Source organism: Bombyx mori, chromosome 26 (assembly GCF_030269925.1).
Source record: "Bombyx mori chromosome 26, ASM3026992v2".
In the NCBI taxonomy this organism is placed as follows: Eukaryota; Metazoa; Arthropoda; class Insecta; order Lepidoptera; family Bombycidae; genus Bombyx; species Bombyx mori.
Window position 1 is genome coordinate 5,136,623 of NC_085132.1, and position 27,329 is coordinate 5,163,951.

General features: G+C 36.1%; 1 protein-coding gene across 1 annotated transcript in view; it reads right to left on the reverse strand.

Moving 5' to 3' along the window:
- Positions 1–4,480, reverse strand: part of LOC101741743 (homeobox protein vab-15) — a 34,715-nt gene extending 30,235 nt beyond the window's left edge. Inside the window, exon 1 of the mRNA XM_038020690.2 lies at positions 3,817–4,480. Coding sequence (XP_037876618.1) covers positions 3,817–4,378 — 562 coding nt within the window. The 5' untranslated portion in view covers positions 4,379–4,480. The remainder of the gene's footprint in view (positions 1–3,816) is intronic.
- Between the last annotated feature and the right edge of the window lie 22,849 nt (positions 4,481–27,329).

Here is a 27,329-nt window from a genome sequence, read left to right on the forward strand (position 1 = left end):
AATAATAAAGCAAAATTTTAATTAGAAGCGAGGACTTGTAACGAATGTCAATATTTTTTTATTAATTCAAGCTTAGTGTTAGTTTAGTGCGTTATATACAAAGTGATACATATATTTTAAATGAGTCCGTCAACATAAAAGTGGTCTAAGCTTACCATAGTTAGTATGGAGATAATGAGATTCGAATTTACCTATACAATACTACGTAGGTAAAAAAATACGCGCGAAAATGATGTTTACAAAGTAATCTGTTATCTATGGATGAAACTAGGGATAGGCCGATTTTGCATCAAAATTTATTATGTTTTAAATAAATTTCAATACATAAGCACGAATATGAATTGTGGGTTAGGCCACTGTTGCGCTGACGGCCTCATATCGTCTTCATTAGGTATACCTACATGTAATATCGTTAACTAGCTATGCCTGCGGATTTAGAGAGGTTCACAACTCACTTATTACTTAGTTGTTAGCTGCATAAAACATAGATAGGTTAATGTGAATCTGTAATTACTCTGAAACATTATGGCTTACTTTGAGACTGGTGGTACGGTAATAAGTAAGTCCGCATGGGTAGTTATGCGTTCAGTTTTGAAAGGATGGGATATTTAGTATACTATACAGGTGAGATTTGGAACTCATGTCTCTGGGTGGGTGACAGCATTTACGTTATGGATGTATATGGGTTCCGGTAGCCACTTAAGCCCAGGTAGACTGTGAGCACGTTCACCCGTCTAGGCAATAAAACACATAAAGGAAGAACTAAACAATCGATTAACTCATTTATAAACAAAAAAATATTTTGAAATCCAATAAGTTTTTTGGCTTCATAAAATTGAATTGTAAATTACTAATAATTCCCCAATCAACATTTTCATAATGTTTGTATACTTAAACGCAATGAACACATTTTATTTAACATATACTTGATTTGACTTTCATAATAGATGACAGAATTTGGGCGGACGAATCCATAGATAATCCGGTATTGAGTGGTTACCGAATTATGTACATAGATATCATAAATTCCGCCACTGAACCTCATAGTAGATAGAATTGTTGCGCGGTAGAATCCTTTAAACCCTCCAGTACCTCCCACTCACCAGCAAACCACGCACTTAATAGAATTAAAAAAACACAATAAGATACCAACTGCGATTACTTGTAGGTAACCATTTATCAATAATTATTGAACACGCAACTCCGTCAAGTGAGTGTCTGCGGATTAATTAATTTGATTGTAATTTGTTTTGTTCTGGTTGCAATTTTTTTTTCTTGCCCTTGTAGGCAGACGTGCATACGGCCCACCTGATGGTGAGTGGTTACCGTCGCCCATGGGCTTCAGTAATGCCAGGGGCAGAGCCAAGCCACTGCCTACCGCTTAATACTCTCCACAAGCCTCGTTTGAAGAAGGACATTATTTATTATAATGAATTGCTGTTCGTAAGTCTCGCTAAAACTCGAGAACGGCTGAAACGATTTGGCTAATTTTGGTCTTGAATTATTTGTGGAAGTCCAGAGAAGGTTTAAAAGGTAGGTAGATAAATGTGAAAATGCTTGGAATTAAATAAAAATAACAATTTTGTTTTTCCTTTGATCTGTCCCCCGTCGGACGGATTCCTTTTGTTTGTTTTAAGTTTATTTTATACAGAAGTTTAGATCTTTTATTTATCGATTGAGGCACTACGAAGTCTGCCGGGTCAGCTAGTATATAATAATATAGGTATAAAAAAGGAATTGCTGTTAGTTAGTCTCGCTAAAACTCGAGAACGGCTGGACCGATTTGGCTAATTTTGGTCTTGAATTGTTTTTGGAAGTCCAGAGAAGGTTCAAAAGGTGAATAATATATGAAAAAGCTCGGAATTAAATAAAAATAACAATTTTGTTTTTCCTTTGATCTGTCCCCCGTCGGACGGATTCCTTTGTTTGTTTTAAGTTTATTTTATACAGAAGTTTAGATCTTTTATTTATCGATTGAGGCACTACGAAGTCTGCCGGGTCAGCTAGTATATAATAATATAGGTATAAAAAAGGAATTGCTGTTCGTTAGTCTCGCTAAAACTCGAGAACGGCTGGACCGATTTGGCTAATTTTGGTCTTGAATTGTTTTTGGAAGTGCAGAGAAGGTTTAAAAGGTGAATAATATATGAAAAAGCTCGGAATTAAATAAAAATAACAAATTTGTTTTCCTTTAATGTGTCCCCCGTCGGACTGATTCCTTTTGTTTGTTTTAAGTTTATTTTATACAGAAGTTTAGGTCTTTTATTTATCGATTGAGGCACTACAAAGTCTGCCGGGTCAGCTAGTATATATATATTTGTTCACCTATTAATTTTATTGCTAAAAAACGCTCTCTACTACTCGGGAAAAGTCTTGTTCTTCCATCATCATAGTACCAGGATCCTTGAATCACCCCCATGAGCATTCGAACCATGGCACAGCCATTGATCTTCACCAACAAAACCGATTTTGTATATTCAAAAATTTACCGTTAAAAAAAACTATTTTTACGGTTTATACTCGCGTTTTTATTGTCATTACATTATTTAATTTGAGCTTCATTACGCTTATTACTGAATATAGGTATTCCTATATCATTCAGAGTATTCAGTTTTCATCTAAAGTATACTCCTGATTTTGATGAATTATCGGGCGCTTAGGTACTGTTGATTCTCTATTATGTTAATATCTAAAGCTAACAGTGAAACAGAACTGTTTGTCAGCAAGGCACGACTCCGCGAAGAACCAATTGGCTCGTCCAAAGAATAGTAATATTTGTGCCATCATTATTAAAAAAACTTACAAATTATTAAATATTAAATTATTTCCATTTATTTATTATGCACTTATCTGTAGTACTTCAAGTCTGGCTGGGATGTATATTTTATTAGAATATTAATTTAATTTTAACTACACAATTAATTACTTAGTGGTTAATTAACAAAGTATTGATTGTAAATAAAGAATGTGTTATTTAATTGTGGTTAATTCATTACTATAATTATGAAGTGTTTGGAAAACATTTTGCTAGTTTACATAAATGTATTTACAATGATTTAGGACTTCAACTGACATTCATTGAGTATGTATGATTCAAACATTCAGTAGGTTTCCTATGAATTCGGATTTGTATTTCGAACACCGTTGATAAAAATAAAGAAACTTTAATTAGTTTTGATTCATTTTGTGTATAGTTTTAGTGTAAGTCTAAAATTACCAATCGTGTTTCAGTCAACATACATAGTATCCAACCATTATCTTGCTTATAAACCTACATTATCTTCTTATTCTTTGGTGTTCACGATATTGCATTATTTTATGATTAATTATTTTTATCTACCATTAACAACTTTCATATTTTATTTATTTCATAATTTAGCAAACAATTTTATGAGTTTAAATATGAGTTCAATTTTTTTCTTTCATAATCAAGCTACATCAAAAATTATCATGGCATAATTAAATGTTCGTAAAAACTAGCTGATCTATAACTATGGCTATAACTATAAGAAATATTCTCAACAAACTCAATATGAAGTTGAAGGGTGCTAAAAATGAAAAGGTCCACGCGTAGACTGACTTTGTAACTTTAATCGATTCTTAATTATCTCGAGGACAGAAATTAAACGTTAACTAATTAACTACTAAAACAAAAAATAACTTGGAACATTTGTTGAAATACGAGAACACAACTTTACTAACTAACGACAAGACGTGATGACAAAAAAGATCTAGCCGGCGAACGAATCGGTGGACGAACCAAAGATTACAACGTGCTCAGTAAAGAAATAATTAGATTGATAGATTTTAACTAACCTGTTATATGGCCAACAGGAAAATGCGACTGGAACAAAGGTCCAAATGATGGTACTACCGGAGGTGCTCCAGACCAGCCCATGCCGTGGTACGCTGCCGCCGCTGCCGCTAGAGCGCTAAAAGCCATTGGCCTCACTAATCTCCCCTTATCGCTAACAGACGGTCTATCTTCGTCTTCACTCTGAGTGCCATTCTGAGAATCTTCCACGTCGACTATCGAATGTTCATCGTTTGTTGAACCTTCATGCTCATCTTCATCGGCAGATGCATTGTGATTCAGGGGCGGTGTCTGTGAAGCTGGTCTCGGCGACATGTAATTACCGCCGGGCAACTCGACTTGCGCTGATGGCGACTGCCTGAGCGGAGACTCGGGGATCGTCCTGTGGTGTCTGATGAGCTCGGCGCGGTCCACTTTATTATCGGCGAGAATCGAGGCTACGCTGAAACTTATTCTCGCTGGCTTCGGTGGTTCCGTAGCCTCGACCGGGCTGCTCGGATACCGCGACACACTCTCTATAGCCATATTAACTTCCTTGTCCTCGCAACTTTGATTCTTTAACATTGAACCCTGGTCAGTTCCATTTATCACATTCGGTCACAGTTCGCGATCGAGGGATCGTGTACGCATGCGGGCGCGGTCGGAGGCTAACTGGCGTGGGTGCGGGCGGACGGGGTCTGGGGAGCCTCGAGCCGGCTCCGGGCGTGGCCTCAGGGCTCCGCCCCGCTCTCTCTCCGTCCCTCTCGTCCAATCGACCGTCCGGTGCCGATTTGATCCGAGCGGGGGCCGAGGGGAGAGCGATTTAGCACGCTCTTATCTCGTTAGTCTCTTTTGTGATACTCGATTTTTTTTGTAGGAATCAAAACATAATTACCTTTTGTAGGGGCTCGCGCGTTTTGATCGCGCACTTTATGTCCACCCGAGGTATAAAGTATAAAAATATAATGAGGAATCGTGAATGCCGCTTGTTAAATCCCTTTGAGCGGTTCTCGAGTTTACGTTTGTGGGATTAGCGCCGAGGGGGCACCGCGCCGATGGGTTTCGGGACTCGATGTTTACAGATCCGTTTCAAATTAGCCTAAGTGATTTAATGTGACATGCCCACTATTATTTGTACGATGATTTATTTACGTTCTGACATTTTGCGGTGGGTAATCCTCGTTTCTCAGATTTACCTTTTGTCGCCTTCAATGATAATTAGGAGCGGCTCCTAAAGAAGGCCCCGCGTCGTCTCGAGATTACAAATAATAAAAACAACAACACAATACGCTTAAATACATAAATCTGGGTTGGTTATAATCATTTTCATGAATAGAACAATTTAAGCCTAATTTCTGATGAACGATAGTTATGCGTGATATTTAATTTATAACTTGAATGAGTCAGGGTTAAATATAGCTAGATAAATAAATCAAAATTTTACGTTTTCGCTTAGATACTTCTGTGAAGTATACCAGGGTATATTTCTTACTTTTAATATACCTAGATACATCCAGCTATTTCGTTGACACATTATATTATCATTGTCTATTAGAAGATAATTAGAAGGTCAGAATGCAAAACGACGCTGGCCTTTTGTAGCGACTAACTTCACGTCTTCATCTTCCTTTTCTAGTAACAGTATCCTTCGCACACCAAAATTTGGATTTTGATTCTGGGTTCGAGTCTGGGTTGTGATTATCTAGAACCCAAAAAGTAGTAAAAGCCATTATACAAATTCTATTGAAATTTTAATCTTTGAGGCAGACAGCGGAGCTTAGTGCTGCCACTAGGCCAGTTATTAGTTTTCCACTATTTTCTTGACAACTTTTACATTTGCCATACAGTGAGCATAGTGAGAGTAGGTACCTACAGTAGACATTCCTTATCTGTTTACAATTCTTCAGTAAAATCTATTCACTAAGCCAGAACGCCTATGTAGTATTTTATCCTTATTTAACGAGTCATAGACATAATTAAAACATACTTTAAAATATTAATCTCGGGCTTATAATTATCTTTATTTTCATATTCTCAAAAATTTTGCAGTTTTCAAGGTCACCGTCCGCTATACCTGTTATGAAAATAATTAGTTTAAAAAGGATAATTTAAAAAAATTGTTGAGTGTTTTACCAGCGTCATTTTTTCGATAAATACCGAGTATGCTACGGGAAATATCTATATATTAATACGTGAAGGAAAAACTTTGTATCCCTTTTTACGAAAATTGCGCGGACGGAGAAGTATGAAATTTTCCACACTTATAGAGAATATAGAGAAGGAGTGCAGAATGTTAATATTTTTTTTTAAATTGTGCCTAAAAATACATTAAATCAATAAAAAAAACATTACACACGCTACCATGTATTTGAGGCACACACGCATGCATACTATTTATTTATTGTCAAACTTTCGTTCTTGACGTCTGTGGTCAAATTGAGAATAAATTAAATATTGTTTGTCTTTATTAATATTTTTAATAGTGTAGTATTGGCGAAATATATGATTATAGAAGTTTAATAGTGTTTGAAAATAGAATCGTAATAGTGTAGAAACTTATAATTTCGATTTCGAATTTCGACTACCGGGCGATCACTAGTCAGTATAAATAAGAGATACATATATCTAATAGCCTAGGTATATCTTATCACTTTACAGTTGAATTGACAATCTAAAAATACCAAATAATAGGGGACATCTTATACCAACGCCCTTAGACTGCAAGATGCCGTTACTAGGGGATCCCTGCTTCAATAACCTCTTCCTTCTCATACTTACGTCCAATTATATAAATCTGTCTCTTTCCAGTTATGGTTGGTCTCAAATAGGTATTTTGTATTCGGAAGGGTACCCTGTTAATTACGTGGGGTGAACAGAAAAATCTGCTATAATTATTTTATTACTCTGTGCCTTATCACGAAGGTGTAAGAATAAAATTCCTTTGTCATTATTAGGTTATTTTATTCGTTTCCTTATGCGTAAATGCGGTATGTGAATGCGTTGATATAAATTTAGAATAATAACGGTTTCGTTAAATTCTAGCAAACTCAAAGATTTTATGTGGCATTGACCTTTTATTTGGATTACATATTTATTAAAAAACTAAAATGTGTTAAGTTTTTATTTATTTATACATAATTAACATTTCATTCCAATTCTGCTCCGTATATAATCGTGAAAAATATTTACTATTGATAAGACAAGCTTTAAAGTGGTGAAAGCAACTTATATTGTTTGTGCTTTAAGTAATATTAGCACGACAAATTGTGTCTTAGAATTATTTCAATGTAGGTAATTAAGAAAATAAGTTCCATAAGAACTAAAACTTATATTTTCTTCCAGACTTATAAGCATGGACGGAAACTTGTACGATACCCACCTTGAGATATTCCATTCTATTTTACTACGGTTGCCTTAAGCTTCCAGCACAGAGAACTAGGCCGCTACAAAATCAGTCAGGATTGGCATCCCTACCCGTGCAAGCTCACTGCAAACATAATTACGGAAATTAACTTTCAATTACGCCACGTTATCCTCTCATCACAGAGGTCAATCGCAAGGCGAGAGGTCACACAGGATTTGAATCAAGACGTTATCGCATTATTTGAAACGCGTACACAAATAGATGTTCTGATGTCTCTGCGATTATAGTTGATTACGGTAACATACAGAAGTCATCGTGGCCTAGAGGATAAGACGCCCGGTGTAGGAACTCGTATCGAGTGATACGACAGTGTCGGTGTTCGATTTCCGCGGGCAGCTACCGGTTTTTCTAATAAAATGCGTACTGAAGTCACTTTCACGAATTACTTCCACTTAAATAAAAGAGTGGCGGCGTGTTCTGAAGCTAAACACCAACGCCTGAAGAGACGACCATGACCACTCCGTCTAGAACAATACCAAGAAGAAATAAAAACTGCGATAAATTGTAATTTGTGTTATTAATTAAATTAGCATCCAACTCTTCTTTTTTTCCCTACCTAATCTGATGGTCTTGAGAGGCCATTTCAGCGTAACCTTAAATGGTAGATGAGCTCACGGTGCTCAAAACCTGACAATGTTGTTAACACTAACCCTAGCAAGAGCCGTGCCGAATCTACAACCGAATCGGAAACGCGACCCACTGAAAAGATCCGGCGAGAGGAGCATCCAACTCACCACATCCACATCACCATGAAGCCTCAAGCTGGATGGCTTAATTCACATTTTTTTAATGTTCATGGTAACCATTTATAATTAAAAACCATTTTAATGTATCTGGCACCAGTACATCCACACACATACGTGGTCGGGATTCCCGGTTGCTTATCGAAACGGCCCAAAATTAGAACGTTAATCAATTTATTGGTTATATACGAACGAATTGGTAATTACGGTACATTATATACTCATTTCCCTATAACAACAACTATTTCCCTACGTTTCGCGTAAATTCCAATTTTGAATTAGTTCCCGTGGTTTGGTATTCAATAAATTTGATTATAAATTAGCACCTGTTTCACGGGTCTTTTGGGATGGATGGCTGTTTCAGCTTCACTAGAATAGTCATTTAATAGTCATTTATAGTCGCCAGGAAAACACAAGACCGGAGTTAATATGTAGAACTTTTTTTTTATTGCTTATTTGGGCGGACGAGCTCACAGCCTACCTGGTGTTAAGTGGTTACCGGAGCCCATAGACATCTACAACATAAATGCGCCACACACCTTGAGATATAAGTTCTAAGGTCTCAGTATAGTTACAACGGCTGCCCCACCCTTCAACACGAAACGCATTACTGCTTCACGGCAGAAATAGGCAGGATGGTGGTACCTACCCGTGCGGACTCACAAGATGTCCTACCACCAGTAAAAACAATAGAATAGAACTAACAATAGAAGGCTTTTTCATTGAATAAACTTAAGCTAATTAAAAAAAAGAATTAAATAATCAATCTAAAACAATATTCAGTTCGAAGTATGTTTTATGTTAATAGGCATAGTCTATTAATTATTAATAAGCCTATTAATGTTAATATAACCAATTATCCGCTTTTAAATGGGAGAAAGCTTTTTGTACACAAATAACGTTTTTAGTAGGCAGCGGCTTCGCTCTGCCCTTGGCATTGCTGAAGTCCATGGGCGACGGTAACCACTCACCATCAGGTGGACCCTATGCTCGTATGCCCAGAAAAGAAGTGTTTCGAATTCAATAACTCTTTATTGAAACGTCACAAATAATGAACAACAGTAAAGGCTTAACTAAATATATATTTGCAGCCTTATCACTTATAGCAATCTGTTCCAGATAATCACGTATGGAAAGAAATTATTTACTAGGTATAGAGGACGGTAGCTTCAAAAATTTTACCTAAGTCAAATGTAATTTTAATAAATTGACCAATATAATTTTTGTGGGAACTTAATAAATCTAGATAAATAAGTATATTTATTTATACGTAAATAAATAGATTAATATACTACACATGACATCTAATACACAAATTTACATAAACTAGAGATCCCGTAGTAGTCGAAATTCGACTATAATTAATTGGAATTGTAAGTTTGTATACTATTATGATTGTATTTTCAACGCCAAGACTACAACACTATAGAAAAATATTAATAAAGACAAACAATATTTAATCTATTCTCAATTTGACCACAGACGTCAAGAACAAAAGTTTGACAATAAATAAATATGTAGTACCTATGCATGCGTGTGTGTGTCAAATACATGGTAGTATGTGTAATGTTTTCTTTATTGATTTAATGTATCTTTTATGCATTATTTTAAAAAAATATTAGGATTGTGCACTTCTTTTCTATATTCTCTATAAGTGTGGAAATTTTCATACTCCTCCGTCCGCGCAATTTTCGTAAAAAGGGATACAAAGTTTTTGCTTCACGTAGATATTAATATATAGATAGATACATGTTACAAATACGGCAGAGATAACAATTTTCAAATACATTTTTCACATTTAAACACTAGGTACATGTTCGTTGTATGTGTTATACTAATAGAGATACGATTTTAGAGGCAGTACAGTATCTTTGAAGCCGTTTTGAGTAGCAAAAATATGAATAACGGACTCACAAGGGAAATTCAATTACTCAAATATGGTATTAAAAATAGGGATCATGTCTAAAATAACTTCTATTAAACTATTTAAATTGAACCTTATTACCAGCCTAATAGCACTTAACATGTTTCATAGACGAATACTTGAACGCGACTACTCTTAGTTCACTATATTATTATCAAGTCTTTGTCGTTATCGGTGGTAGATTCTGTAGGCATACGACAGAGGGAAGATCTTCCACCGAGCGGGTGATATTGCTCGGTAGACCGACGGTCCGAATGTTGTTGTTCGGAGCTTGTATATATGCAAGCTTATCTTGAAAATGTCGTAAGCGAGATTCAGGCATTTGTCAAATATCTAGTATTGTATGATTGGCTACCGCCACAGATTCAGCGGAGCACTGATATTGCTAGGTCAAATGTTAATTATACTTTTAGTTGACCCTAATGTGCTCGCCTACCAAAGAAGTCAGAATAGTCCATCGAGGCTTCTAGGCGAGAGGTAGAGGTGTAGGTAAAAATAGATACATTTGAATTAGAACTGTTATCCAGTCCTATGTTAATCGATGATTACTTTGGAGGTAAAATAGAAAGATTTAAAAATAAAAAATTGAATTAAATAAACCGGAAATTCTGTAACGGTCTCCTTTAAAACGCTTCCTTTTAATTGGTATTCATTAGTTTTAACTCATGCTCATTCTTTTCTCTGCCTTCCCCTACTGCCGTGGGTTGGAACCCTAAGTATGCTTAAACCAAAATAGAGCAGTTTATCATAAAACGTAAACCATAAAGAGATCATCTAACTCATAAAGTGGCCGATTAACACCAACCAAATACTAACGAGGTTATTAAAATAGATATATAAATCTGTTTGTTGTATTTGCTACTGTGTAATGTGGGCGGTGACACAGAGTAGAAAATATAGATATGTCTTCTCCGCTGCTCTGTAAGAAATCTTCTTAATGCGCTCATTTAAAAATTAATTTTAGCAGCTGGCTTATTTGTGTATTTCAAAATTTGAACAGACAAGCTTAGGGCATAATTATTTTTCTAACAGCTTACGTCTAATACGTGTGAATAATAAGATTGCTTTTTTAATGTTTTCTTTTATCTAAGAAGTCGAGTTCACAACGTTTATTCCTACACCTTCAGACATTGGAAATAGGTTAAGCTGTGCTCACAATACTTCTACGATAACTTTAGATTATAATGAGAAAAAGCAGCTGTAGACTTGTGAAGTATTGTTTTTTTTATGTCTAGACTGTTTATGTCGACACTGTTTTTGTCATAAATTTTTATCTGTATATTTAAGCACTTCTTACTTCTTTATTAATATTATTATTTATAGCCTTTAAATACTTAATCACACAGAACGATTTGAAAGACCAGAATAGCCGTTATTACAATATAATTGAGATTTGAATGACATGTTTTAAAGCGATGGAAACCACGATATGATGTCCGTGGATTATTGTAGCCTCTAATAATGTCATGTGGGTTTATCTGCCCAGTATAAAAAAGTAGTGACATTCTTGTGGTAGAGGTGCTGTAAGGACAGATAGTTCTAGGTATTGCTCAGCTTATTTTTGCCGCGAAGCAGTAATGGTTTTAAGGGTTGGAACACTACTTGGTCGAAGCTTAAGCTTTGCATCTGGCGGCAATTAAGTAGCGTCCTTCATATTGCTATGTCTATATAATTCCCGTAACCACTTAACAACCTTGCGGGCCGTGAACTCGGTCTATGAAATAAAAATATAGACACAAAATTTAATACATTAATCTTTGGCAGTAACTTTTATTGTATTTCATTTTAGGTAAGTTTACAATTACGTATACTGTAAGATGTCTTCTTAGAGACAATGAGACAGGCAGTAAAGAGCGTAAATCATTTCTATACATTTTGAATCTGTGACGAACATCTGATGATCGCGTTCCCCAGAATTAATGAGTGTAATGCAACCAGGAACACGTCAATTAGCAGACGCTTTGCCGTTTGTATTTTTTTGTTGGTTTTTTTTTTAATAAAACTTTATGATTTATGACGGAACGTAACATGAGCCGTTATAGATGTTACAAATTGTTTGTGCCTCATTTTAGTTCCGATTGGTAAATAGGGACGCGACAATATTTGAATAAGCTTATCGATACGGTTATATTCGATTTGAATGTAACTGCTAATTGTAATAAAATTTTGTTTTATTTATTATTCCAACTGAAACACTGAGACATACTTTCATTAGAGAGCAACTGACTTTTACGAGTATATGTGAAACCTCATAAAAATAAAATCAAAGTACCTAAGTGTCATTAGTTTTGATTTGTTGGGAGAGTGGGATTAGGAGAGGTAGGACGTTCGAGGCGAAATCAAGGCAATACTCAAATAAAGCGTCAGAAAAAAACATCAGGTGGGCCGTATGCTCGTCTGCCTATACGGCAATATAAAAAAAAAAGTGTCTATTACTAGCACTTAAAGAATTATCATTATTAGAACAAGTGAAATCTGATAACTAATGTTGCGAAAATTATTGATTTCTTGAAGCCATTCACGCATCGCCAATCATTCTTTATTACAAATGAGTCGACTATTATCAAAGGCGGCAATCTGACTTTTGGACAATGATTGGTAAATCAGAAAAACGAATTATTGACTTTGTATTCCATTGGCAGTCACAAAACTCTTCGGAACGACATCTTAGATAAATAACAGGTTAACTATTAACCTTTATTTAATGCAGGTTTTGAACCGTATTCTTTGAAGGAGACGATTTATATTCAAATAAATCTGTATTGACATATCAATAAAAAATTTTTGTCCAAATGCACAGATTGCCACCTTTGATAATAGACGACTCAAATATGAACCTTCACTGTAGTACCAATAACAAATGCACCACATTTATATACAATCGGTTGAATGGCTTACGAAGGCAAACAAATGCTCACATTTATTTATATTGTAGATAAAGAAGTGTCACCACACGAATCGTTGGCAATGATAACTAATTTAAACTCACATCACTAGCAATTAAGTGACATTGCAGAACGATAATACAAAATCTTCAGTCTACAAGAGAACATGGTAGAACAGACCTTATGTCTAACCTGTTTGGGTTCATTAGGAAAGGTATTAAGTTTCGGATTTCGAAAGGACTTCTGCTTAATTTGGATCTGGAGAGGAAATATTTTAGTTCGAAAATTCTATTTTGACATTCGTGTTAATCGTCCACAGGTGTGTTTTAGTATTTGTGGAATTTGTTATTGATACTTTTGTGCAACATTCATCATTTTTCGTTTTCAATTATAAACAGACTGAAGGCTAGAATTTTTTTAAAGATGAAACCAATGAAATTTCGCTAAATAATTATAGTGAGATAATAAAATAAAATTAAATCGTTTTTAACCAATGAATACTCGCGAAATAAAATTTTGAAATAAATTAAAAATGTTATTATCAATCGCCTAATCAAATGTTAAAGAGACCCCTAGTATAAATATTCATCAATACAAAAACTTGTTCGCTTCGTAACGTTAAAGCAAAACAAAATGGTGGAACGAAGAAGCCATCTTGAGTTCGAAATTTTAATTGGAACGATAAAGGTCTGCTCTTCGTGGAATATTTGTTTAACATACGTTGAAACAGTGGCAGTGCTCCCAAAAAACGTTCGAATCGTCCATCGATTAAAATACCGATCGTGAATTGAACAAATAGATGTTTTTTCGGCGACCACGCCTGCACGACGCGCCGTCTCGCTAATGGCGTCTCCAAAATGGCGGATCGTAACAAAAGACTTTTAATTAGCAATTTGCTTTCACCGCGAATCTGTTTGTTTTTGTCTTGTATCATTAAAATACAATAGTTTGATGCGCTCGTTACGAGACAGTGGAACCGGGATGTCGTCGACCTTAAGCAGCTGATCGCATTAGGATTTCTTTCGACTCAGTTCGCTCTGATTTAGCTCGAAGCCTTAACTGTTCTTTAATACCGATTTCTTCATAATATAAATCATGAAAAGCATTTTCTTGTAATAAACTAATTCACGGATCTATAATATTTATTTATTTATTTATTTTATTTATGTATTTCATTTACTTCAGATTTTGCATCCATATTACATTCATTAATATTTCATATCGTAGTATACCAGAATTAAATAAAAATAATAACCACAATCTCGGAATAAAACAAAAGCAATAATAATAATAATAATAAAAAACAAAAAATCAAATAATAATAATAATAAAACAAAAACTCAAAATTAACATCAAAACTACTTTATTAATTAAAATTGTCTCATATTAAAATATATTTTGGATAGTACAATCATGGTACTTCCTATAATGATCACCGTTATTAACTCTTCATGCGAAAACCTAAAATAGCTTCCGACGGATTCCTCATTTTAATAAGCTTAGAAGGTACAAAAAAGACAACAATGAAGTTTTCTTATGTTCTTATCTGGTCGTATCCTAAACTTATTCCTCGTGTACTGCGTGTGAAACAAAAAAAAGGAATATTATTTAAAAACAAAACAACAATAACTATTATGTATATATACTTATTTATTATTAACAAAATTTTCAACACTGTGCGACTCTGAATCACATTTCTTTTTTTTACATTTCATTTTACAATTTCCTACCTTTAATAATATAATAAATAGGCTTACTCGTCATTTTTACGGTCGACTGTAATGACAGTTGAAAAATTCAAATCCAAAATTAATATTATTATGTCCACATTACATGATAGATTTTAACAAAATGATGACTCTATCTATCAGCCCACAAATGGCCACTGCTGGACATAGGTCTTCCCCAAGCCCGCCACAAAGATCGGTCCTGCGCTGTCTGCATCCAGCGTAACTCCGCGAATCTCAATAGGTCAATCCATTTTGTGGGAGGCCTACCTACGCTACGTCTTCCGGTACGCGGTCGCCACTCAAAAACTTTACTTTGACTCATTTTAATTGAATCGTTCAGAAACTATAAGTGGTATTTTCTTTAGTTATTGTCAGGTTCGTGAATATCAACATTATAAAGTCGAGAGTCCACCTACATAAAGATATCATTAAAACTTCCATTTCTATTTTATTCCGATACAGAAGCGCATTCAGGCGTTTGTTTTAAAAAATATATATATAAATTTGTCGATGACTCTATAGATCTTTATTTGGAAAATAATTGATTTTTAATCGCCTTTTTCACTTAATTATTCTTAACTAGTGCATTCATTATATAATCTAACTTATGCTAGACCGCATAAGAAAAGATATCTGTGCTAAATCACCTGGCGTTAAGTAGTTACTGGAGCCCATAGACATCCACAACGTAAATGCGCCACCCACCTTGAGATATAAGTTCTAAGGTTTCACGTATAGAGTTACAACGGCTGCCCCACCCTTCAAACCGAAACTCATTACTGCTTCACGGCAGAAATAGGCAGAGTGGTGGTACCCACCCGCGCGGACTCACAAGAGGTCCTACCACCAGTAATTACGCAAATTATGATTTTGCGGGTTTCATTTTTATTACACGATGTTATTACTTCACCGTGGAAGTCAATCGTGAACATTTGTTGAGTACCTACGTATTTCATTAGAAAAATTGGTACCCGCCTGAGATTCGAACACCGGTGCATCGCTCAACACAAATGCATCGGACGTCTTATGTGTTAGGCCACAACAACTTCAATATATATCTTAATTGGCAGAAAAAATAATAATTTCTGGAACCTGAGTCTGCACTGTTTACTGCAGGAGATCCATTGAGGGCCGCGTGCTCGTTATGACAGTACTGCTGCTTGCAAAGCCTTTTGTACGATATTCAGAATGGCACGAAGCTCTTTGTCATATTCGTTGATATAAATCATTATAGACGGATAAATGAAGGCATTAATTCGATACGTTATTTGTGAGGGCTTAATTCACTGCATTATCTTATTATAATTTATTAACTGTGGACTTATTATCTCCAAACTGAAATGCACGTAAGTGTATATGTACTACATGTAAGCTATTTACGAAATTTTAGAAAACAAAACTTACATTTGCAACAGCTACTAAAGTTTGCAGTTTTTTAAATGTAACGCTAATTTCTCAATTTCTATCACTTCAATTTTGTTATTAACAAATACCTGTTTAATAAATAAATTGCGTGGTTTTTTTTTAATGCGATTAAGGTACTAACTAGAATTGTTTTAACAAAAAAAAATGTGTTTCAAGTTTTATTAAAAGATTTTAACGGATTCTCACCACGATTCTTACATTTAATAAGTTTTCACATTGCCGCCCTATTAACAACGTCATATTATGTGATTTTAATTTAATAACGTACTTGGCACGTACTCACAAGCAATCCCACCAAAAATAACATTCTCTTTTTAAAATGTAACATGTAATATTGTAGATTTGCGTGGCTACCGATGGTAGGGCGTATTGACAGCCCGAGTAGTTGAAGGTGCTAGTTACTATCCGGTTTTTGTCGCATAATAGTCGGATGTCGTCGAAGCGTAGACGGGTTGGATAGAATTAAGTATTCGCCGTCATGTGTCAAAGTGGGTGGCGGCATTTACAGTGTTGATATCTTTAGCTCTGGTAGCCCAGAATAGGTTTTTTTTTTCTGCCTATACCGATAGACTTGATAAGCTATATCACCCTAGCGGGTAAGTGAGCTCTCGGGGCTCAAACCGAAGGTGCTGCTAACACTGGCCCTAGCAAGAGCAGTGCTGCGCAGAATCTACCACCGGATCGGAAACGCGACCCACTGAGAACATCCGGCGAGAAACTCAGTGGGCTGTGTCTGTGGAGTGGGTTATAACCCACGTACACGTATTAGCAATTAAAAAACACTTGATTAATTCAACTCGAGGTTTAAAGGCACAATCTATTATAAGATAGAACGAAGCGGTTTAACTCACAATAGTTCCATGAACAGGTCCGGTAGGCGTGTCAGATTGTACATTAGAAACAAATTTGACTATTGTGTGCCGACACGTAGCTGTTCTGTGCCAAAATGCCGCTAAGCAACTTAGTATACTGTAAGACAGCAGATGTAATCCATGACTAATGTATTTTGTGTGAGTTCGAATATAAAATAAATAAATTAAATAAAAATATTTTCGAGACATTATAGTCTCATAGGGTGTGTGGTGGGTATTAAAAATAACTTAAGAACTATGTTAGTAAATAAAAATATTTTTAAAATTAAAGCAAATATAAGTATATCAAATAAAATAAAGTATATAAAAACAAAGATAAAAAGATTTTAAATTATACTCTGCAAATAAAGATTAATATTATACGCAATTACGTGTTGATTGGAAGTTTTTAATAATCAAGATAAAGGTCACTGATGAGCGATGTTGGTAAAAAGCATTTTTATCGTTTTGTATTTTTCTGGTTTATTTGTTCTGTTTAGTTATAAAAATTAATTTAAAATTAAAAAGATTCCGACAGACTTTATAAGATCATATATGACATAGATGTGTCAAAGCAAATTTAAAATTTTATTATACAGATATTAGTTAACTTAGGTCAGCTCTATTCAAATATTCTTATTCCTTACAATATATCTAAAATAGGGCATCTCTAAATTTCGTGTTTACTACGTAAGTCACTCATAAAAGGACACTTCTGACCCACCACGTGGCGCCAACTTCACGGTATAATGAATTAGGACAGAAGACTATTATGTTACAAGACCTTACCCATTTAATGGGCATTCGAGAACTATTGAAAGAGCATACTAATGATTTATAGTCGAAATTGAAGTTCTTTGAAGTTCCGTCTTACAGCTGTTTCGGATAAAAACTTTGAGTATAAATTGTGTGAACATAATCTTAATAGGAAAAGTACTTGAAGAAGGTCTTAAATATTAAGTGTAATATCTATGGAAGAAGCTCTTCTAAAATATAGCTATTAGCTATGCTATTAGATTTGTTTAAGCTGTCAAATGTGACAACTATAGTTCTGACGTTTTACTGGGCACTTGTCAATGTTTGATTCCATTAACGGTTCTTTTAGGCACCACAAGCACCGGTCACCGTCCTCGTCGAACCCGTCGCTTGCGACGAAGGGCTCGACGAGCGAATTAACCCATAGACAGCCCACTGAGTTTCTCGCCGGATATTCTCAGTGGGTCGCGTTTCCGATCCGGTGGTAGATTCTACGAAGCACTGCTCTTGCTAGGGTCAGTGTTAGCAACTCTCCGGTTTGAGCCCGTGAGCTCACCTACAAACGTTAGAGTGAAGCTGAAATAGCCTCTCAAGGCTATCAGCATAGGTAGGAAAAAAAAGTCAATGTTTCGTCTAATTAGGCATGGATCTTCAGATGGTAAAGCCCGCGCCCAAACAGAAGAAAGATATTGTGGGCAGAGGCTGCTATGTACAAATCTGCTAAGACACGAAACGCCAAATGTAATCGCAAAAAGAATTGTACTAATTCAACTTGGATACCCCTTTCATGAGTGGAAACCGCGTACCGGTAAACGCAGCACCTAGTTAGATGGTGCGATGTGTTGGAGTTTGAATATGTAAGCAATGGCAGGCAACACTTGTAAGGTTACAGTTTTAGAATATTGGAATGCTTATTTAAAAGTTTCAAACAGATAATTGTCATCTCGAGTGATGACAATGACTTGTCATCTAGACACGGACAGAGCAACATCTTAGGGTTTTATAAATATAAAATATTGTAATGGTGTAATAGTGTACAAAGTGTTTGCAATATAATTATATTAACCATGAAGCAGAGTGTTTTTAAATAGCCCCTCACCTCCAAAACCCAGTCCCCTCTAATTTAACCGTCCAACACGATGTCCTTCGACGGGTGACCAGCAAGAAATAGATGAGGAGGATTCGAAGGCTGGGCTCAGTGGTTTGGATTGTGGCTACCTCCTGCACTGGACAACTGTGGGCTCAGATTATGACAATCGTCAGAGTTGATGGAACGACAATATTCAATTGGATCGAAATTTCGAACAATCTATAGTAGAATTAAAAAAAATTAGAACACAGATTTCCACTCAAATTAATGGATATTGATAATGGATATATATGGATAATGGAAAGCTAATGGAACGTACGTTCATATCTATCTTTTGTATCAAAAGCAAACTCAAGATTCGGGTCGACTTTCGCCTATGAGTTTCGACAGATACTTAAGAAAAACACAATCACACATCACACTTAAACTTTAGGATTGGCGAATTGTATATTTTGTCTGTTCAAACATACTCTATCTATCAAAACGTGCTTGAACCTATTGTGTTACAGCTCCTGAGATGTCGTCCTTGCCTAAAGTCCATTCTCAGCTGCCAGTTCCTTAATAACAGCCTGTCAAAATTTACCATTGTTACCTGCGAATAGCAATAACGAATCACCTTTAGTCTTCTGACCACAAAAGCGTTATTTTGGTCCGGTATCGTGGTGGTCTCATTGTGCAATTCTTGACCGCCTGAAGAGCCTAATAAAATGTGAATTAGCTACTTTTGTGTAGTGCAGGTGGGGTCTTTGTCAAACGAAGTTATGGGCACGGGTCATTATTGTTGTTTCATAATAAATTTAAGTGTTTTAAAGATGAGTGATGGTTAGACGAATGCTTGAGGATTAACTGCAAAGTGGAGTAAGGACGTTTTTCGCCAGATTTTCACTGAAAATGAGCTAATAATGTATTTTTCCCTACATGATTGCTGGTAGCCTAGGGGCTATCCTACCCCCTCACGAACCAGTAGGTGAGCTCACGGGGCTCAATCCGGGAGGACTTGCCAACATTAGCAATAACAAAAACAGTGTTTCGCTGAATCTACAAACGGAATATAACGCTATTGCCGTTTCAAGAAGTCCATATCGAGATGTAAAAAGAAATTTGGCTTAAGCGAAGAGAGCTAATATAAAGTTTAAAATTTGGAAAAAATATCATAAAAAAAAACTTCTTCAGCTATTTCAGTGGAGTAAACTTAATTGAAGCTCAATTAAAAACATCGAACTGTTGATGCTAATACGAATTAATACAAAATAAAGCGCACCTTTAATTACAAAGACAAATGTATCGTATCGGTAGGCAGCGGCTTGGCTCTGCCCCTGGCATTGCTGAAGGCCATGGGCGACGGTAACCACTCACCATCAGGTGGGCCGTATGCTCGTCTGCCTACAAGGGCAATAAAAACAAAATGTGGTGAAATGTCGGTTAAAACAAATAGCTTTTCAACCTTCGATATATAGGCCGCGGTCTAAGCGGCCGCAGCTAGCCAACAAAATTTCTAAATACTATTATCGCGAATACGATAACTGAAATCAACTTTCCTTTTCCTAACACTTCTTTAACACATGGTTTATACATTGACAATTAAATTATCAATTGCTCACCAAACATTTTGCAAGTAGAATTCTCTCATGTCAGCAAAATTTTAAAAAAAGATGTGTGGTGTCGTGGGACACCGGATAGGAACGAAGTTCCTTATTATAAAAATATTAATTTTAAGTTCTATTCGAGGTATAAAGAAAATAAAACTGGAGGTTTCGCGACAACCCACGGTCAGTCGGTAACGTGCGAACTTATTGTGGTACACTTCATTCACGGTTGTTTGCATAGGAGTTAGTGTATTGCGCAAACGAACGCTCTGAGATGGTGTTCAATGAATGATAAAAAAATATGTTATTTTTTGTACGTTATTACAAAGTTAAGTCGTACACTGTGTGTATTACTAATAAAAATCTTACGTTACGGACATTTTTTCCCGGTTAGGGTACCCCTCCGCATCGTCCCATAAGAAACGTCGTTCCAAAACACACATACACACACACATAAACACACGCGTTCTAATTACGAAATCACTTTAAGGCGGCCATTAACTCCATTCATATATTAAATTGTTGTAAAAACAAATTAATGTCAGTCAGGATTATCCTGCGTATATTATACTCGGCGTTTGGGTAAACAGTAATGAGAGAGCGGTGAGAGAATCGACTAATCTGTCGGCAGTCGGCGGCTCCGATAAAGGAATGGTTGGTTCGAGTGTTTGCTAAACGGCGCCCGTGCTTATGGGCTTCTGTTGTTGCTAGTGACGTACAAATCGCCATTTGAGTAGAGTTTCCATAGACACAGTTGGGCTAACAAATACGTGATAACAAATGAAATTACTTACTTTGAATGAAGTAATTTTTTTTTAACTCAAATATGCCGCTTTTACGCAAACATGTAGCTGCTTTTTAATTTTTCAATCTTCAGTGTCACGAATTGACATTGTTCAGTCATACATTTGAAACATTCGAATTTTACTGTGCTCTGTCTCTTTCACATGCATATAAAAAAGCAAGTGAAAAAAACAAACCCCTTTGAAATTTGATTTTGACCTCGAAGAAAACACGTTCGGAAACACGTAACACCCTAAAATTTAAAGATATTTGTAATAAATTCCTTTTTTTAACAGTTATTTCAATCTATTCCTGTTCATTTCTATAATTATCTTACATTTCTCCTATAATTATCCTATAATTATCTTACATTTCTCCTAAGTAATATGGTGTTCTCACTGCTGAGATGAAAAGTTATGTGTGATACACGAGAGCAAAGCTCTCTTGTTGCACAAATAGCTATTATTGCCCTAGTAAGCAGACTAGCGTACGCCCACCTGATGATGAGCGATTAACGTCGCTCATAGACTACAGCAATGCCAAAGGTAGAGCCAAGCCTCTGCCTGCCTACCGTAAGTAACAAATCTACTAATAATGTGAAAAATATAGCTTTGTTTGCTGATAGCGTTGATAGGTAAATGTGATTACGACTCACCTCGTGCTAAATGGTTTCCGTTGCCTAGAGACATCCAAACGTGAATGCCGATAATCACTTTGAGACATGAGTTCGTCAATCCGAATCGCATGACTGATTCGCGGAAGAAATAGATAGATTGGTATACCTACACATACGGCTGTACCTACAATACACCCTATCAACAATATAAGCCGATTGAGGACCGCAGTAGATATGTATATGTCTATAATACTCAGAGCCATTACATTTTCCGGTAAATCTCTGAGTTGCCTTTTACGATACTCACAGGAAGAGATGCTCTTCTAGGCCTATGAATACTTAGACTTAATGTAATCTTTAATCCAATTTTTTAACGTTTTCGCCGGCACTAAGCTGGAATCTACCGCGATTGTCGAAAATACATTCAAACCAAAATCAATTACACTCGTAACCCGATGACCAAGTTTCTCTGACGAATACAAACGGGGCATCGAATTGGTACCCTGTAATACAGTAGTCAGAGTCACTAATCACTCGACTAACATAGCTGTAGTCAAATTCAAATTAATTAGTTTCAAAAACTTACATTCTTCTTCAATGCCAAACCTGTCTACCAGTAGTCTAAAATGGCCTTAAAAGAAGCGGCAAAAAAAGACAGTATGGTAGTTTATTTTAAAAAATATTATTATTTACAATACCTCAGTATGCGTTTTTTGGTTTTTTAAATAAAATATACAAATCAAAAGAATCAAAGGATAATAAAAATGTATTCTTGAAGGAAATATTCGTTATCCCAAAATCATCATTGTATACATGCTAGTCTGGCCTCCAATTCTATAAGTTTTATGATATAAAATATCATTAAAAATGCGCCTTTAAAAATGAATTCTCATACTATTTAGTGGATAAATGAAAGCACTGTTATCGGCGTAAAATTCCGTAATACTAACCAAGAAACCAACAAGACGTGTCGGCGCATTCCAAAGGAATAAATAATTAAAAAATATGTTATTTAATTGATGTCAAATATTGGTTCGGTCACGGCAATTAGTTTCTGGGAGACGGCGTGACCTGCTAGACGCCGACGCGTGTTCTTTGATGACCGCACGAAAAACCACTACAATATGGACTTAGAAATATATATATATACAATAAATACCATTCAATTGTCTGTTTGCGGTTTTTTTTATTTTTTTATTGCTTAGATGGGTGGACGAGTTCACAGCCCACCTGGTGTTAAGTGGTTACTGGAGCCCATAGACATCTACAACTTAAATGCGCCACTCACCTTGAGATATAAGTTCTGACCCCACCCTTCGAACCGAAACGCATTACTGCTTCATAGCAGAAATAGGAAGGGCGGTGGTACCTACCTGTACGGACTAACAAAAGGTCCACTACCAGTAAACTATGAAATAAAATCATTTTTACGCTCAGAAAATGGTTAGAATTTTCTTCGCTTTTCCAAGTCATAGACGTAAGTAAAACATTTTTTTTTCATTAATTATATCCGAAGTTTCAAACACTTTACAGTTTTTCTAAACGATGTTCAATTCACGATTTGTCAGTCAATAATTATTCAATAAAGAAGTATGTTGTTAAATTAAAACAAAATCAAAACAAAATAGACACGTACAGATAATCTTTAAGCTGCTTTTATCCTTGACTAAGCTAAGCTAAGGATTTTTTTTTAAGTTAATGCATAGATTTTATCGCGGGCTTTGAGCGCGGCGACCGAATCAAGAAATTCCGTAACGAAAACAACCTAACACCTCTCCGCCTACCATGTAGCTCGCGTTCAACACATTCACACGTTGTGCTTGTGTAGTGTGTGTGAGTAAGCGCGCGGCGTGACGTCGCACTGCATGCGCATCATGAAGAGTCTGCCCATCTCTCTCTCGCGCGGTCTAGCTTATGAGTGTGAAGGGGACAGTTAATGTTTTGCTTTAGTTAATGTTTAGAAATATAGCGTGGTCTTATTTTATTATTGTTTTAATATTAAATCATTATTGTCTAATTATAATTGCATAAGTTGATAAAAAATGCTATGCAATAGATTTACCGTGAAAAAAAAAAAAAAAAAAACTTTACCGTGACAGTCTCCAAGTGCCACACGTGTCTTTTAAATTAAATATTTAAAAGTTTTTACAATGAACAGTTTTTGTTAGGTTTCAATTCCAAACTTAGGGAATTAGTCACGGTGAGAATATTTTAAAACCATACTATGTATTATGAGTTCACGTGGAATGCTAATCCTTCTATTCCTACCGCGAAATAACTACGCACGCGGATTTGGAGGATATCAGGTATCCTAATGGATTAATAAAATTAAATAAAAAAAAACAATTCTTTTTTTCATTTTCCAAATGCCTTTCTCACACCTAACAAATATTTACTCTGCTGGTTTCTTTGGTTTCAACCAATCGTAAACGAAAAAAAAAAAAAAAAACGGTTTAATCTCACATTTTTTTACACGGACGACTCCGTTTAAGCCAAAACTGTAAAGTATTCAAATTATCTGCAATAATTTAATGATAATAAAAAAACGCGAGATTAAATCGTATAAATAATTTTAATTATTTACTGCCTCGAGTTATTTAAGAGCAGCAGGTACCTTATTTATAATGCGGGTTATGTTTGTAGTATCAGTTCCTCACGTCCTTACGGATCCATCAGATCCAATAACCTTTGCATTAGACGTCTTCAGCGCTAACAGTAGGAGTAGGCTTAGGAACCCCGGTAACCGTACTCATCGAAATCGACAAAGAGGTCGACGTGCAACCTAACCCATGCATCAGCCCGCTGAGTTTCTCGCCGGATTTTCTCAGTGGGTCGCGATTCCGATCCGGTAGTAGATTCATTCGCGAAGCAATTGCTCTTGAGTTGTTAGGTCTCCTTTGGAGGCGCTTGGACAGTTGTTAGCTAATCCCAATCCTCCTGGCTGAGGCTTTGCTCGCCCAGATGTCCTGGTGAAACTGGAAAGGCCTCCGGGCCACCAGTAATCTATCCACCATAAAAAAAAAAGTATCAGTTCCATACGTCTGAGAAAAAAGTCTCAAGTTCACACTTTGTGCGTTCCCATAACCATGCGTTTTAGTATAATGAATGAATTCTTTACAATCAATTAACCAATTAAGTATTCATAGCAGCGCTATGTCCGCGGTGCCATTATTTAAATTGATACACCTTATTAATGTATTGATATATTCTAACTGCTTGAGCCTTTTAGCCGGTACAAGACTATTCAAACACGGCAACAGAAGTGTGTCTGTGCGTTATAAATATTACTTTTAGGTACAACAACAATAACACAAGCACTTTCCTTCGGATTCCCTTGGTAGAAGAAACGCTCGAAATCATTTTGGTGATTTTTTTTTTTCAAGATGACCCGACAGACTTCGTAGTGCCTCAATCGATAAATAAAAGACCTAAGCTTTTGTATAAAATAAATAAAAGAAATTTTCATATTTATCTACCTTTTAAACCTTCTCTGGACTTCTACAAATAATTCAAGACCAAAATTAGCCAAATCGGTCCAGCCGTTCTCGAGTTTTAGCGAGACTAACGAACAGCAATTCTATATATATACCTTATTATTATAACATAAATTTACTTATTCAGCTACTGTTGTACTGTAAAACCTGAAATCTACATATTATCTCTTGAGGTCGGTCGCGGTATTTACTTTGTTAATGTCTATCTGCAACCACCTTTACACCGAGTGAGACATCAGATCATCCAACAATTTAAGCAATACAAATAAATAAAAAATACATGACGCCTGTGTAATGATCAAATTTCATTTTTCGCGACTGATAACGTAAACTCTCTTCTAACGGACATCCATTAGGCTATCTCAAAATAAACACAGGCAAAACCGCAGGCCGTATCTATTGATAAGCGTGCCTATACCTAAATCAAAGCTGTTTTTCATTTAATTTTAAGACCGGCTCATGTGAGACCCGATAACTTTGACAATACAAGTGTGCCGTATTAGTAAATTTTATTCGTGATATTATTCCTTGGCTTGTCCACTTTTAAAAAACGTAATATACAAACCACGAAGAAGCTTGAGCTCTTGAGAAATGTACGTTTTCGTACCACCACTGTATGTGCGGTGATTATGAAAGAATAAGTTGATTTTTCTTCTAATAGTTAAAAAGGAACAAATTATTCGAAATAAAAACTATTGTTAAAGAACATTGTTTTTATTTTATTTTATTTTTTATTGCCCTTGTAGGCAGACGAGCATACGGCCCACCTGATGGTGAGTGGTTACCGTCGCCCATGGTCTTCAGCAATGCTAGGGGCAGAGCCAAGCCGCTGCCTACCGCAAAAAAAAAACAAATGTTATGTTTTTTTTTTTTACACGAGATAATAATATTTCCGCTGTTTCGATATACTTTGTCTGAAGCGGTTTACAAAATGCCACTGTATTATTCATTTCTGCACAAGGTAGGTAGACGAATCCCTCATGACGTAATGTCGAAGTTTATATTATTTCGTTGGTAGCTTAAGGGGCTATTCGTACTACGCACAGTTTGGTATTGGTTGACTATTTCGAGGTCAGCCACGGAGAGGCTGAAGAAAATATGGACTAATCGAAATATCACCAAAACCCTAAAATTTGAATTGTAAGAGCGATTTCTTCATCTTCTCCATTTTTCTTTACGTTGCTGTGAGTTGGACATTGAGATAAAGTGAGAAAAAGCGGAGATGCTCTCTCGAAATGTGGTGCTGGAGAAGAATACTGCAAATATCGTGGACGGAGTTCAGAACGAATCAGTCAATGCTACAGGAACTCGGCATCAAGCAGCGTCTATCCTCCATCACGTTCCCACTTTCTTTGAACATGTGTTGCGAAGGGGTGACGACTCAGTTGAGCGCCTTATGGTGCAAGGCATAACAGAGGGTACAAGACCGCGAGCCAGATCACTGTTAGGATGGACCGACCAAATAAAGGCAGCTCTAAAGGGGCCCGCCAACGAGGGCACAAGAAAGGCCGGGATACGCGAGGAATGGTGACGTCTTGTGAAGCAGACCACGAGAGTGGAACCTGAGGATCCAACAAGCAATGCTTAGGGCGAGGGCGGCATTGCGTTACCCTATCGCCTAGGTCGGATAAGTAGTTAACGATACGACAAGAGGGTTATAGTAGCCATCAGTTTTTCCAACTATTAAGTTTTACTAGCTAGCGATTGTCTTTTCGAATTGGGATGATCGACTGAGCCACTACGAACTACACGTACAGATTTAAAATACGCTCTACCATCCCTAAATCTACCTTCTGGATTGCGTCTATTGTGTAAGTTTCTAGGAAACACAGACAAACAGTGATATCGATATCGCTATTATAATTGTTAATTCTATCTTAAATTGTGGAAGTCGAATCTAAATGGCTCGATGCCAAAACATGAAGGTGCAGGTAGAACACACCTCTCGGGTCAAATGTTATCTAGTCATTGGGAAGACTCGAATCGCATTCGTTTCCATAATCGTGATGATCCCAGGGATCAAATTCGGAATGCCTACCTACATAAATCGCGAGGAACTTAAATCGCATTAAAATCGATAATTGGAAACAGGTTTTTAATGTGTTTTGTTATTTTTGAGCGGTCCATAAAGAAACTTTTGAAATGAAATACGTACTCAACAAATGTTCACGATTGACTTCCACGGTGAAGGAATAACATCGTGTAATAAAAATTAAACCCGCAAAATTA